We start from the raw sequence: 13,033 nt of genomic DNA on the forward strand, positions 1-13,033 counted from the left end.
CAGAACTTAGAATATTGGTGGCCGAAAGTCTGCTGTTAGCTTTTACTGCAAGCAGGGAGATGTCAGGAGACATCGTGGCCTGCCAAGGAGCTGCACAGCAGGGCTGAGGGGCACCAGGATGAAGCTGAAAGGCTGCTCCTAACAGCCCTGTGGTGGTGAGCACAGCTGCAGAGCTGCTGAGGGGTCTGTGGGGTTGGAGCAGTCCTGCTGCATGGAAGGTTTACTACTTCTTGGAGGTCCTCCAACCTTTTGTTTAGCAAAGAAAAGAGAAACCAAAGTTTGGGCCTGGTGCCCTTCCTTGATTGTCACAGGGTTTGAGATTTGAGATTGAGGAGCTCTTTGAAGCATCAATACAGCATGTTCTGCAGTGACAAGATGGAGACGAGCGCTTTCGTGGCTTTCCTTCCTCTTCCTCAGGGAAAACACTCTTTCACGCAGATCACAAGTGTGGACTCTGCTGGCGTTTGAAGAGACCAGGGGAATTGCAGAGACCAGCTCTTGGTACAGCATCAAAGGCTGCCTGTCTGAAGCACAGGTGCTCAGGAACCCGAACTCAGCATCCTTCATGTCTGGGCAGCAAAAGGAAAGAAGGTCTCTGAGCCTGGAGTCACTCGGTGGATCAAAGCTCTGCGTAGAGGAGGCTGATAAGGCGAAAAGCAAGACTGCATGGGAAGGTCAGAGCTGCGTAGATGGTGAGGGCTGTCTGGTAACGCATTTGTCTCCCAGGGGGATCTGTAAAACTGCTGATCACTGAGCGCTCAGTCTGCATCTGCCTCATGGGGTGCCGTGGGTGCGCTGGGTTTGGGGCGATTCTGCGGCACCCGAGCGATTGCTCCAAGTGTTTTCTGGAAGAAGAGCTGGAGGGGCTGTGACAGCTGTGAGGCAGTGATAGCTATAATTAAAAGGATGCTGCACTGTCGTATTTTGATCTGTTTTTTCCATGCATCGCTGTAAGAAACACCTAAAATAGCTCCATCTGACAAGAGATCAGAGAAGAAAAGTATTTTTAAGTTGTGGACTTTTTGCAGTTGATGGTGCATTGTGTGCAGGCAGTTTCCTTCCTTCTTCCCTGATTTTTTTTATTATGCTTCAAATGGAGCCCAGGAACCAGCAGAGAGCAGAGCATCCTGATCCTCGTGGTGGTGTCAGCACCTGCCTGTCTGTAGGCACCTCACAGGCAGGAAGGCAAGGAACATCCCCAAAGTGGAGGTGGCAGGTGATGGAGAACCTGAACGGGGAGGAGTTACCTTCTCTTTTAGCTTCCCCTGTCTATGCCTTTAGTTCTACATTTGCAGTCTTTGCAGCTCTTTGCAATTTTATTTTTTTTCCTTTAAAAAAAAAAAAATAATAAATTGCTTAACAAATGTTGCCTGCTGCTGACTGGCCGTTCTCCTGCTTTTGTTTCAGAGTGTGAGAGCTCCTGTGTTTGGGTAGCAGGGCTTGTTATTTCATCCAGGTGGGAAATGCCTCAATAGGAGCGTGGGAACCATTGTGCAGGTGGCTTCTGTACTGACTGCACCAGGGCTGTGCAGGGGTAGCAGCTGTGGTGATCAGTGTGCAGGCTGGCACATGCTCTTATGATATTAGCATTGCTCATTTCTTATCTTTTAACCGAGTCTCTTCATTGAGAAGGCAATATCTGAAGAGGGAAAGGGGATTATTACTCAGTGCGAGAGCCGTGAGAGTGAATGTGGAAAGCACAGAAGGCTGTTCCCAGACAGGCTGGGAATGCCCGGCCCTGAGAGCTGCCTGGTGCGGTTTCCTTCATGTTTGAAAGAGCCCCGGTTCTCCAGCATGAGCTCTCTGGGGTGGTGAGTCTGAGCTGAGGCAAGTAGGAGCTGATGGAAATGATAGGTACGACTAGGATGGAAAAACCACTCGATCTTAAGCAGAGCGTGGGGAACTGCAGCAAGGAACAGGAGAAGGGAACAGGCACAGGCAAAAGGAGGGGCATTTTTGGCTGATGTTTGGGAGGCAGAGGCAGGGGGGTGCTGTTTGTTGTGACAGGTTTGGCAGAGGGTTTTGGCACAGGCAGTGGCGAGCAGCGCAGCAGCTTGGAGCACAGGCTGTGCAGTGTGAGGTGCAGCTCCTCCGGCATTCATCTTCAGGAAGATGTTTGTCCAAAGGTTGTCTGTGTTTCTCCTCTCTTTGGGCAAGTCCTAAGCTGGTAGAAATGCGTGCTCCTGTGCTCTGATTCAATCTTTAGCCCTGACAGTGCTGAGCGAGAACGTCAGGCGTGTGTGCAGGCAGGCAGGCACAGAGCTGTCGTAACGTTGAATACATTTGTTATTTATCAATAATTAATGATAAATTCAGTTCTCTGATCTCTGAGGTGTGTTCTGGTTCTGCACGCTCCACGCAGCACTGTGCAGCCAGACCCTCTGTAGTTGCTGTTAATGAGCTGAGCACAGCCCTGCTCAGGCTTCAGGCACCCAGAGAATGAAGCTATGCCCTTGCCCTGTGCAGAGCTGCATTTTCTGCGGATGCTGAAGTTTCTGAATGAATTTATGAAGTAAATTTAATAAATAGACTAAATGATGTTCAGTGTTAAAGTGTTTGCCATTTATATAAACTGTGCTATTTAAGTAACTAATTAGGTTTCAAAGAATGTTCCTGCTTAGGGCTGTCAGTGTTGCAGATGTGTCTGCTGGGATCATCGGGATGATGGAGCTGAGCAGCAGCTTCCATCGCTTGCTTCAGCACTCCTCTGTCATCCTCAGCATCACCGTGTGCTGGGCATCAGTACTGCACATGGTGGTGAGTGTGTCACACTGTGCTGTGGTCGCAGACAGAGCAGTGCAGGCTTTATCTGTGGATATGGTATGATAGCAGTAAATACAGCAGCAGGAAGTAATGTGACAACTTGGATGAAAAATTAGATAATGAGGAGGTTTTAGTGTGGTGAGAAGCTTTGGCTGGGGGGATGCTCATTCCCCAGAATGCAGCCCAGGAGGAGCAGTTCTTACAGAAAGTAAACTGGAGATTTCTTTCCTTGGCTGTCCCAGGCAGTGCTGGGTCAGGAGGACTGATGCCTTACAGACCTCTGCTCTGAACCTGTGTGCCTGCAGTGCTGGAGAGATTCCCTCTCTGCTCTCAGTTATGTTGGTGTAGGGCAGAGCAGAGTTAAGTGGGTATTGTAGCTGTTAGTGGGGTGGACTGCTAATGTTAGCTGAAGGCTAGGCCTGCAGGGGCTATTCGTATTTATTGTTGTAAATTATTAATAGTGGCTGTAAAGATTGCATGATGCAACAGTGGGTGCCAGGCTGTGTAAGCACACGTTTCTGCTATGGTTGTCCATGTCTTCCCTGTACAACTTTGCTTGTGGGACAGCGTAGGATGAAGTGCAGAGCTTCTGTGGGGTGTCTGCAGCAGCCTGGCAGCCAGCCCTTCTGGGGCACGGTGTGGGACAGAGCTTGGTGGAGCTCTCTGATCGTCCTGGCTGCCCTGCCATCATCTGTCCAAGTCCCACATTCTGCAGACCTGTGCCCAGAGATCTCTTGTGTCCCGCGTTGGTTCTGTCCTTGCCAGGTTCCATGGAGAAGGGAGGTTTCAGCCAAGCATCTGGGACTTGAGTTTCCCTGCGAGGTCCATCCAGAGAGAAGTTACCCAAGTGACCTCATGGCTGATTTATAGCCTTTTTGGACTCAACGTTTCTCTCCATGTTGTCGTCCAAATTCAGACCCACTGAAGAGGAGGACTTGCTGTCCCAGGGCAATCTGTGCCCGAGCAGCAGAGTCCCTCTGTTACTTATTTGTGTAAACCTAGAAGCACAGCCTCCTTGCTGTGTGGGCTCTCTGTAGGCTGCAGATATGGCAAGGTGTTCCCACTACCTCTTCCTTGCGTAGGAGTGCTTTCAACACACCCAGCACAGTCCTGGTAGGAGTAAGTGATGAGGAGCACGCAAGGAGAATAAATGTTTTAGAAGTGGTTTGTTAAGTGATATCAATAGGACTATCTGTACTTCATTCCATCCTGAAGTCTGGCATGGGGTGAGGTGTTTGCAGGCTGTGTGTGCTGTCCTACTAGCTGTGTGTGAGGCACTGTGCTGAGGTTGTGCCTCTGGCGGGGGCTGGTGGCTGTCAGAGCGGTGGGGCTCTGCACGGAGCTGTGGACGTCACAGTGTCTCATTGGGATGAGATTCTTGACATTATAACATTGGTTTTACGCAGAAGGAAGCTTTACTCCTGCTTCCTTTTGGGAGTGCTGCTGCTCAGGACCTGTCTGCTGAAGAGGCTTCGGGCATGTTCCAGCAAGGGAGGTTTTGTGCAAATTCCAGCAGCCGTCTTGCAAAGACAGGGAATGAGGTTTAGTTGCCCCTTGAGGTTCTTGCAGCTTCTTGCTCTTCGGCTGGCATCTTCCTACTGAGTACTCCATGCTGGAATGCTCTGCAGGTTGCCACTGGCACGCAGGCATGTTTGGAAGTCAGCACCTTTTCTCTCTTATAAGAACCTCTGGGTTCTTAATACAGGCAGATTGTTTCCTCGCAGCTCCCATCTTGGTGATACCCAAGAAATCCTGTGCTTGATGTCAGAGGCTGCAATACAGTGTCGTCAGAGGGTGGAGAGCTGAGGTGGAGCATCAGAACTGTGATCTGCTAAGCAGATACATGATCCCTTGGGGCTGTGTCCCCCAAGAGACAGGTGTTTGTAGGCTGCTCTGTCTTATCCTGGTCACAAGAGAATGGTATTTGCAGAAGGACCCCACGTGTCTGTTTGGAGGTGAGGGCTGTGCCCACTGGATTGAAGCAAAGCACTGTGAGAGGACAGCAGTGTTCTCTGGATACCTGACAACAAAGTGACAGCAAACCAAATGCCGGGTCTCAGTGATTTTACTGGAGCAGTGGGACTTACTGCAGAACATCTATTTCTAAGCAAAGTATAAATGATTTAAACGTGAGCACAATAAGCAAAATGCGAACCATTCAAAATGAGCATACTAAATGAAACACAAACAGTTTAAGCACGGGCGTACTGAAGCAGAGGATAAGTACACTTGTCAAATTGACAAGGGATGGTACTTTTATGATTAATTTCACCCACTGATGAGCCACAGTCGAGGATGCTGTCGACCTCTCATATTCTGTCTGATGACATCAGACTTCTCTGCCAGGCAGCACCCCTGGACCAGCTGGCAGGAGCTACTCTGAACTGGGAGCTGCTCTTCCTGGCTGGTAGGAGAGCAGCAGTGTGGAGGCCGAAGGCTGCTGGTCCATGAGTTGCAGGCTGTTGACTGGTGAATAGCTTACCTGTGCCACTGAGGAGGACCTTACCCAGGCCACTCTGAGCAACTGAGTCGGTCAGCACAACTGTGTCACCTGTGAGCAGTCTGTTGATGCCTTTAAGGAGCAGTGTGTGATAAATGACAGATTTCTTAAATCGCTGTGTAAATTGTTGATTGGCACCTTACAGGAGCATCCCTTTGTTCTATGGCAGACCTGAGGAAAGAAGCGTCCTGCCACATATGCAGCACTGGCAGAACGTGTTGTGTCACTTTGGTTGTCCACAAATGTCTCCTCTCATTCACTAAGGCTGCATTTCAGATAAAACCTTCCTCTTCCTCCTGTCCGTGCAGCTGCACGGCTTGTCAGAAGAGGTAGGGACTGCAAACCCTGGGCTGCTTCTGAGACATCTCTCTGCTCCTCCGCTCTTCAGCAAATCAACAGAAATGGGTGCTCCCTGTGGATCTGGGAACCCTATTGCTCAGAGAAAGAAAATTTTAGGTTGGATCAGCTGAATTTCCTTTTCTTTCTCTGTTGTGTTTCCACGTCACCTCGCATGTCACGCTGGCCTTGGCCACGGATGCAGTCTCATTGAAACGATACTGTTTTTGAACAAGGATCTTGTAACTTGGCACTGCAGCATCTCCTGTCCTGAGTGCATCTCCTCAGTCCAGCATCCCCATTTACACAGCTGTCTTTAAAACAATTTTCTGAACTGTTTATTACTGGCAGTCAAACTTTGGCTTGAACCTGAGTGCTGGGTGCTTAGCGCGTGTCACCAGTTCAGCTGCAGGGTTGCTGGGATGTGTTCCTCCGTGCCTTTCATTGTTTGATCGCGTTCCCTGCTGCCTTCTGCTCAGCAAGAGGAACTTTATATACATTTCTGCTTGTAGACACGAAGTGCTATGGGTCCATTTCCTTATCACTGGTCTCAATGAAGGCTGACTGCACAGGTACCGAGCCTGAAACTAGTAAATTTTCACACTGTTTTGTCAGGCTTACAATTCCCATGCTGCACCCTTGATCCCTAGATGAGAACAAGGATTAGCTTATTGTTATTGCTTCCTCTTGGCCATAAAACAGAGCACGGGCTGGGGAGCTCTCTGAGATGTTTGTGTGCTCTTATGAAGCAGCTGATCAGAATTCAGATGAGGCTTTGGATAGATTTATTGAAGTGACACAGTGTGCGCGGTACACGCTTTGAGTTAGGACATGAAAGAGTGGTGCATTCCCAGCAGCAGAAGGCATTAATGAAATATGTTCCTGTTACTGACTTCCTTTGAACTGTCACCTATGACTACAGCAACTGCATTTGCGGGGCTGCGCAGCACTTACTGATGTGCAGCTAGCGAGTGAAATGAGTAAAACATCTCCTGTAGCAGAGGAGGCAGTGGGGATGTTAGGGCTTCTGCAGCCACTGGTGCAGGGAGCTCCTCTGGAGCCGTGGGGCACAACTGCTCTGTGCTGCAAAGCTGGTGGCCAGCTGTGGCACGGGCACACTGCCTGCTGTTACGAGGGGATGCTGCCAGCAGCTGGCACCTCTTTGAGGGTGGACTTTGCTCTTCCCCAATGACACGATTTTTACCCACAAGAAGAGGAGGATTGAAAATAATGCCCTGCTCCTTGCCAGGGGAATTGGCAGGGGTGGGCATCCTGCAGCTGTGATAGTACTGATTGGCCACAGCTGTATGGGGTGCTGCTGCATCCCAAAATGACATCTGTAAATCAGGGCCAGCGCTCTCTGTGCAGGTGGGGTCACAGTTACCATTCCTTCTGCTTTGCCAGTTGCAGGGCTGTGTCCAGAAATGCTTTGTATGCATGTAACACTCCATTTGGAAGCTCTCTCACACCGTCTGCTTACGTCTGACTTACAACGAGGTGTGAGCTTGCATGGGCTTCTCTCCAGGAGCTTCAAACCCCCAGGTTTCACATGGTAGCTCCTCCTGCCTACCTGGGACCCAGGCCGGCTGCTAATTGTTGTGCAGATGTCGTGTTCCAGGCAAGCATGAGGTTGTAGGCTTTAAAGAGGCTGTGCTGTCACTTGCTACCAGCCTCCTCGGTACACGTGAGCTCTATTTATATGGGAGTGCGCATTTTCTTTCAACCACTGCTTTGTTGAATTTCTTTTTCTTCTTTTCTCTTTTTGTTTCCAGACTTGCAGGTGAAATGTTCAGGATACATCAATTTTTCATTATCCCAGCTTTGCCACTTTTTTTTTTTTTTGCCACTAATATTAGGAGAACAACCTGTTTCTTATGTAAAAAATCAGCAGTTTCTTCTGAGGTGAGCAGGGGGGAACCTTTTTGTTTTGGTCAGTCTGGGGTCCTGAGTGTGGCATTGGCTAGAAGGACACGCGTGCTTGCTGAGAGCTGATGGATTTTGAGCCCACAAGTACTTCTGTGGGTTTTAGTTGTAGCTATGTTGCATTTGGCAGCATCCTAAGCGAGAAGTGTGGATTTTGGCCACAGGTTGACTTTGCTACCTTCCTTGGTGTGATTCTTTGCCTTGATAGAAATGAGGAGACTATCAAAGAAAGGTGCTGGCCTACATCTACTCCAAAAGCAATTACACAAGTTCATGGGTGGGGAAGAACATTAAAAAAGTAATTCCACTGGGGGCTGGTGAGCTTTCAAGATAGAAGCTGCTGTTCCTTGTCCTTCTCCTTTGGCAGGAGCCGGTGTCAGGTGCACCTGTGGTTCCCCAGCATCCAGGCTTCCTGCAGGCCAGGTGGAATGGAGTAGCAGCTTTCATGGGCCCGGACTCGGGCAGGTGCCAGTTCAGGTGTAAGCCTCGCTGGCATCAGGGCAGGTTTGGCTGAGGAAAGAGCTGATGGATTTGGTCCTGACAGCTCTGTTTAAAGCTTGTTTTTGATTTTGTGGAAGTAGAAGGTGGTTGCGCGAAGGAGAAAAAAACTGTGATGCTATTTGCCATCCTGATGGACAACAGAGGGAGAAAGATATTTAGGACTGCATGTATGGGAGGAAATTCTTTAAAACCTGGATAGGAGTAGGAGCGGGCTTGATGGAGGGATGAGTAATGAAGGAGTGTTTGAACGGAACTAATCAGTCCCATCTTCTTTCAAAAGACCTCATTTAGTTTAATTTAGCAGCGTGTAAATTTAGAGCCAATCAAAGGAAATGCTTCTCCAGCCTGCATGCTGGCAGCCTGCTCCCCTCCCCACCCAGCGCGAGGACAGGCGGGCTGAGCTGCATGCTGCCTTGCCGTGAGCGTGGCTGTTCTTTTTATGGGTAAATAAACCTGCAGCTCTGCACTAGGCTGGCTGGTGGCCTGCTTCTGCCCAGAGCCCATGTGCTTGCTGTGTGGGTGCCCTGTCCCTCCAGCACGAGCAGAGCCAGCCCCGGTGCACGCAGTGGGAAGGCCAGCACCAGGGCAGGCGGGGAAGCCTGGTGCTGTAGGAACTGCTGAGTAAATCTTGTTCATCTCTGCAAAATGTTGTAAACAAACTGTAGCAGGACCACAACTGAGTTCTGTTTTTCCTGGTAGTCTCTTCATATTTTCCAGGAGACGTGAGCCCCTGCAGGGTCAGTGCAGAGTGCTTTGTCATTACCTGCCATAAACTCCATTAGCAGCAAAGTAGGCACCCTGTGCATTGCGTTCCCCTGGACGAGATCCGTGAGCTGACACCTAGGTCTGATGTGTCCTGCCACCTCACAGCCCTGAGCCTGTGCAGTGGTGAACAATATTGTGTAAAGAATGCTGAAACCTGTGAAAATTTGTTCTAAAGTATTCTTGGTTTTGTTTTCCTTTGCTTTGCAGGTGAGTGGCAATGTCTCACTGGGCCGGTTTCCCCTGCGCTGTTGCCAGAGTCAGCCTGCTGCTCCTACTGCTTTCTGCAGTGTTTTTCTGGTCAAGCCTAAGCGACAGAATTCCTGTAAGTGTGTGGATACTGGGTTTGCAGAGGGTTGTTCAGCCTCTCTGGTGGGGTCACACCTCCCTTGTCACATGGAGTCTGACAGCAGTTGGTCTGTTGCTGCTCCCCTCCTCAATAGCTGTTCAATAATAACGTTTCAAAAGGGCTTCTTTCTTGAAACTTTGCCTCGGCCTCAGGAATTGCACTGTAATGTCAGTTAAAAGGGTTTACAAAGGGAGCTGTGCTCTTGGGCAGCTCTCATTTGCTGGGTGTCACTGTTTCTATTTGGGGCTGTCACATGTTCCTCCATGCCAAGAGCCAGAGCTAATGATGTGGTCTAGTGGCAAGAGGAGATGGCCTCAGTTATTCTGCTAGCTGTGCCTCTGTTGAGTCACTGCAAGTGAGTCAGGTTTAGAAGAGCACCCTCTTGGGTCCTCGTATCTCACTTGCCCACATTTTGCTACTTGTGGTATTTTGAAGCTGTGGCTGCGGTGGGTGGAAGCTTTCTGCCCTTTGCGTTTGTCCAGGTATGCAGAATTACCCCCATTCTGCTTCTAAGCCCAGGTGCCCAGCCCTGCCAGATCAGATCTGGGAGGTTTCCTTGAGGTGCTTGCACAAAGGACACTCTGTAGCAGTGCAGAGTGGAGTTTTGTTTGTTTGGATGTTTGATTTTGTGTGTGGGTTTTTATTTAGCTTAATTTATGCTGTGGCTTAAAATTGATTTCTGCAGCAACACCCACAGGGGATTACTGGCCTCCCATGTCCCTGGATGCTTGCTCCTGCCTAATGTGTCACAGCTTGCTGGTCTGTTGGTTGTGTGGGCTGTGCTATTAACCGGAGCATATGTGAGGGGCAGAATAAAGTATGTGCTCTGCAGGCCTAGGATCCATGTGGAGTCAGGTACTGATGTGATAATTTGTCTTCGCTGCAGAGAGGGCAGGGAAGAGGCTGGAGGTGGAGTGTGGTCAGCTCAGCTGTAGCAAAAAGCTGGGGAACGGGTGTTGGGACCACCAGTGCACCTGCCTGAGCTGGCAGGCAGCCTGAGGTGGAGGATCACGAGTCCCATCAGCTCAGTAGGTCGTTACTTTTTGGATCCCCTTTTCCTGTGCTCCCTTTGCATCGGCTCTGTGGTGGCTGCATCCCTGGGAATAAGCTGCAGGTTGTCTCAGCTGTCCCTGCCGATGGTCCTCAGCTTACTGTAGTGGATTCAGACTGATCCAAGGAAGGAGGATTTTTTATAGCTTTAAGGAAATTTCCATTGGTCTTTAGAAAACATCTTTCTTCTTCTTAATTGTGAAATCAAACCAAAAAGGATTCTGCATAACGATGTGGTTTGTCACTGCATAAATGAAGGCTTGTGTGGCATTGCCTTTTTTCACCACTCTGGAGATGTTAATGACACACAGGGTATTGCAAAGCAGTTTGGGGCCAAACTCTGACAGTTACATTTGAGCAGGCCGGGACCCGTCCTCTTGCCCATCTAGAACATTTAGAGCACAGCTCTTCTGCTGAGCAGAGGCCGTAAACATCAGCCATCTCCATTAAGTGTTTCAACAGATACAGCAGTCAGAGGCCTGTCAGTGAATTTACAGTGGACTGGGTGGGTAAGTCCCTCTTGGATAATAATACAGCAGTGCAAACAAGCTAAGTAATAACTGCGCTCACTCATTCATTTCGGTCCTGTTGAGTCTGGGCTCAGAAAATGTTAACATTGATTTTCATCAGTAAAATTTGGCTTTTTATGTTTATGATTGTTACTGAGCTTTAACCATTTGTCATAATCTTAACAATTTCAAGCCTTTAATGCACTGAGCGAAAGCTCTGTTAAGCTCTGTTTTTTCCAGTGGATTTCTGAAGTTTCAATCCCTTTTGACAGGCAAGATAGAAGCATTCTATAGATTTGTCAACCATTCTAATGTGTTACACTATCATGGCTAATTGGATGTGTTTTGCTCAGACTGCTGTTTCTCTCGCTCGGAAGCGCTCTCCTTGACCTGATAATATTTATATGCAAAGCATCCAGATTCTGCCAGCAAACATACACTCTTTTTTCCAAGGAGTGAAAGGAGTGAAGGCAGAACATGGCCTGAAACTTCCAGTTAACCTCTTAATTATCTTGTTTTTTCTTTCCCCTCTGTGAAAATATTGTAAGATTTAATATCACAACACTTCATGAAGTGAGCTGGCTGTAACTCTTATTCTAATTGCCAACAATTAGGAGTTGTCTTTCCCTATGGACTGGCTATTTGAAATCATTCTGCGGTGCCATTCTTGGCAGTATCAGAAGCAGATAATGCTTCCTGCAATGGAAACAGAGCTATCTGGATGATTAGCCTGGACTGGGTTATCTGTTCCTGTGAGAACCAGAACAGCAAAACCCAGCTTCCCAAGCACTTAATAGTCTGCTGTGAGATAGTACAGGGCTGTTACTTGCCATGCACTCTGAACGATTTTGTCCTTTGAGGTTTGTGGTGACTCCCACCAGCTCCCTAGGGAGACCTTGCAGTGAATACTGAGCTTTCCCTAGGGGGCAAGGATTTTTTTTCCTGCTTTTCATCCCTGTTTTTCCCTTTGTACAACTCCATGCCCCTCCTGCTAACTGTTCTACCACACTTCTGTGTCCACGTGCAGCAGTTGCAAGGTGAGTGGTGTGTAGATCACTGCCTCATAGCTTGAAAGGGCTTGTAGGGCACTGGGGTGTGCAAAGAGAAGGATGCTCGTGTCTTCATCGCGCGGGCCGGTCGGTGTGTTTTCATGTGTCCTATTTTGGAAATAGCTGAACTATTTTGGTTGAAATCGTCTCCAAGCCTGAAATAAGTGCATTTAAGGGAAAAAAAAAATAAATGCTTGAGGCGTTCCAGTAGTGTGGAAAATTTCAGCTGAAAAAGTTTGAAGTTTGACATATTTTTAGGTGAGGGAAAACAGGGTCCTACGATGTTACACAAGGCCTAATAATAGTCAGGGCTCGTGGCTCCAGCCAGAAGATAGGTGAGGCTCTGCAGAAGCTTGTTTTAAGCCTGCAGCCTGCCCTGGAATAGGAAATAAGCTGCGTTGCTTTGTTCAGCACAAATGTCATGCTAGTTATGCATGTTTAACCTTTAATATACTTTAAATCTAAATTTAACCATGTGGAAAGAATCTGGGATGTCAAAAAAAAAAAAAAATCTGCTGGCGAGGGAAAAATTTGGTATTCTCAGCCGGCACTGAATTAGCCAGATGCGATTGTAATGAGCTGAATCTCTTCTGTCCAAAAGGAATTTGCCCTTACGAAAATAGAAGAGAGCGACACGAGAGATGGCAGCGGGAAAGAGCCAATAGCAGATGATGGCGCTGATCCCGAGGACCTGGAAGTGTTTTACCCGACGCGTCAGTGGCAGGCTGTCCGTCCAGGTAACGCTGGTGACTAATTGTAGCGTCCCTCTGAAACCTCATCTGACACCTCCGACAGCAGCCGTGCAGAAAAACTAAAAATACCTATTTGTTCCCATGACGATGTATTCTTCTGCTGCTGTTCAGACGGAGAGGAAACGGACCCAGTGACCCAGTACAGAGAAAAGCCACCATCACCAAACCGGCTGGCAACAAGAGTGGCTGCTGAAGTGCTTTCAGTTCAGCAGGGCAGGTCGAGCGGGCTGCCGGTCACGTTGTAGGTGGTGACGTGTCTCGGTCACTAGCTCCAAAGCCCTTTCTCTCTTTGTGTGCTTGTCAAGACTCAGATTTTATAGCATTTGCTGGCACGCGGTACCTCAGGTCTGCTGCGCTCCAGTGTGGGCTGGTGACACGCAGCTCGGTGGCAGTCTGATTAAGAATTGTCACTGTAGCACTACACAGCTTCTTAACAATGGGATTTCTGTTCCTTAGCTGAATGAACCACGGCTTCTATTCCTCAAATCTTAACCCATGCATCCCACAAAAAAAAATCTCGTCAGTTATTTTGAGTTGGT

At 48.6% G+C, this 13,033-nt stretch overlaps 1 protein-coding gene across 4 annotated transcripts in view; it reads left to right on the forward strand.

Moving 5' to 3' along the window:
- The window catches only part of SIL1 (SIL1 nucleotide exchange factor), an 89,899-nt gene that overhangs the window by 12,445 nt on the left and 64,421 nt on the right, over positions 1 to 13,033 (forward strand). For all 4 annotated transcript variants that reach the window (XM_042826361.1, XM_042826363.1, XM_042826364.1 and 1 more), the window contains 2 exons: positions 8,996 to 9,110; positions 12,344 to 12,479. In XM_042826361.1, the coding sequence (XP_042682295.1) occupies positions 9,006 to 9,110; positions 12,344 to 12,479 (241 nt within the window). In that variant the 5' untranslated portion in view covers positions 8,996 to 9,005. The remainder of the gene's footprint in view (positions 1 to 8,995; positions 9,111 to 12,343; positions 12,480 to 13,033) is intronic.

This window comes from Centrocercus urophasianus, unplaced genomic scaffold, assembly GCF_019232065.1.
Source record: "Centrocercus urophasianus isolate 14NV4802_14NV808 unplaced genomic scaffold, USGS_Curo_1.0 seq_26, whole genome shotgun sequence".
NCBI lineage: Eukaryota > Metazoa > Chordata > Aves > Galliformes > Phasianidae > Centrocercus > Centrocercus urophasianus.